General features: G+C 52.0%; 1 protein-coding gene across 1 annotated transcript in view; it reads right to left on the reverse strand.

The window, feature by feature from the left end:
• Positions 1-32: 32 nt before the first annotated feature.
• EMH_0079540 (uncharacterized protein) overlaps positions 33-610 on the reverse strand; it is a gene marked incomplete at both ends in the record, with an annotated part of 826 nt that continues 248 nt past the window's right edge. The window contains 2 exons of the mRNA XM_013500141.1: positions 33-456; positions 509-608. Of these exons, the coding sequence (XP_013355595.1) occupies positions 33-456; positions 509-608 (524 nt within the window). The remainder of the gene's footprint in view (positions 457-508; positions 609-610) is intronic.

Genomic DNA, 610 nt, shown 5'->3' on the forward strand with positions numbered 1-610 from the left:
TCATATTATAATTATTATAATTTGTGTTGCTACTACTGCTGCTGCTGCTGCTGCTGTTGCTGTTGCTGCTGCTGCTGCTGTTGCTGCTGCTGCTGCATCTGTAGCTGCTCCCGCTGCTGTTCTATCTGCTCCGGTTTGTTTCTCCTGCTGCTGCTGCTGCTGCTGCTACTGCTGCTGCTACTGCTGCAGCTACTACTACTACTACTACTACTACTACTACTACTGTTGCTACAGCCACTGCTGCTGCTGCTGCTGCTGCTGGTGGTAGAGGTAGAGGTAGGAGGAGAAGAATCCTGGGGGTTTATAAAATACCAAGTCACAGCAAAAGGAGACACGGGCCGCATCATCTCTGTTGCATACGAGGCATCTTGTCTGCCCCCAGCAGCAGCAGCAGCAGCAGCAGCTGCTGCTGCTGCTGCTGCTGCTGCTGCTTCTTCGTCTTCGTCTTCCTCCTCACTGCAACAAACATAAACCATACAACAACACACAAACTCTTAAAAACACCCACTTATAATACTCAACAATACCTGCTGCTGCTGCTCCTGCTGCTGCTCCTGCTGCTCCTGCTGCTGCTCCTGCTGCTGCTGCTGCTGCTGCTGCTGCTGCTGCT

This window comes from Eimeria mitis, genomic scaffold (genome assembly GCF_000499745.2).
Source record: "Eimeria mitis Houghton genomic scaffold, Emh_scaff5062, whole genome shotgun sequence".
In the NCBI taxonomy this organism is placed as follows: Eukaryota; Apicomplexa; class Conoidasida; order Eucoccidiorida; family Eimeriidae; genus Eimeria; species Eimeria mitis.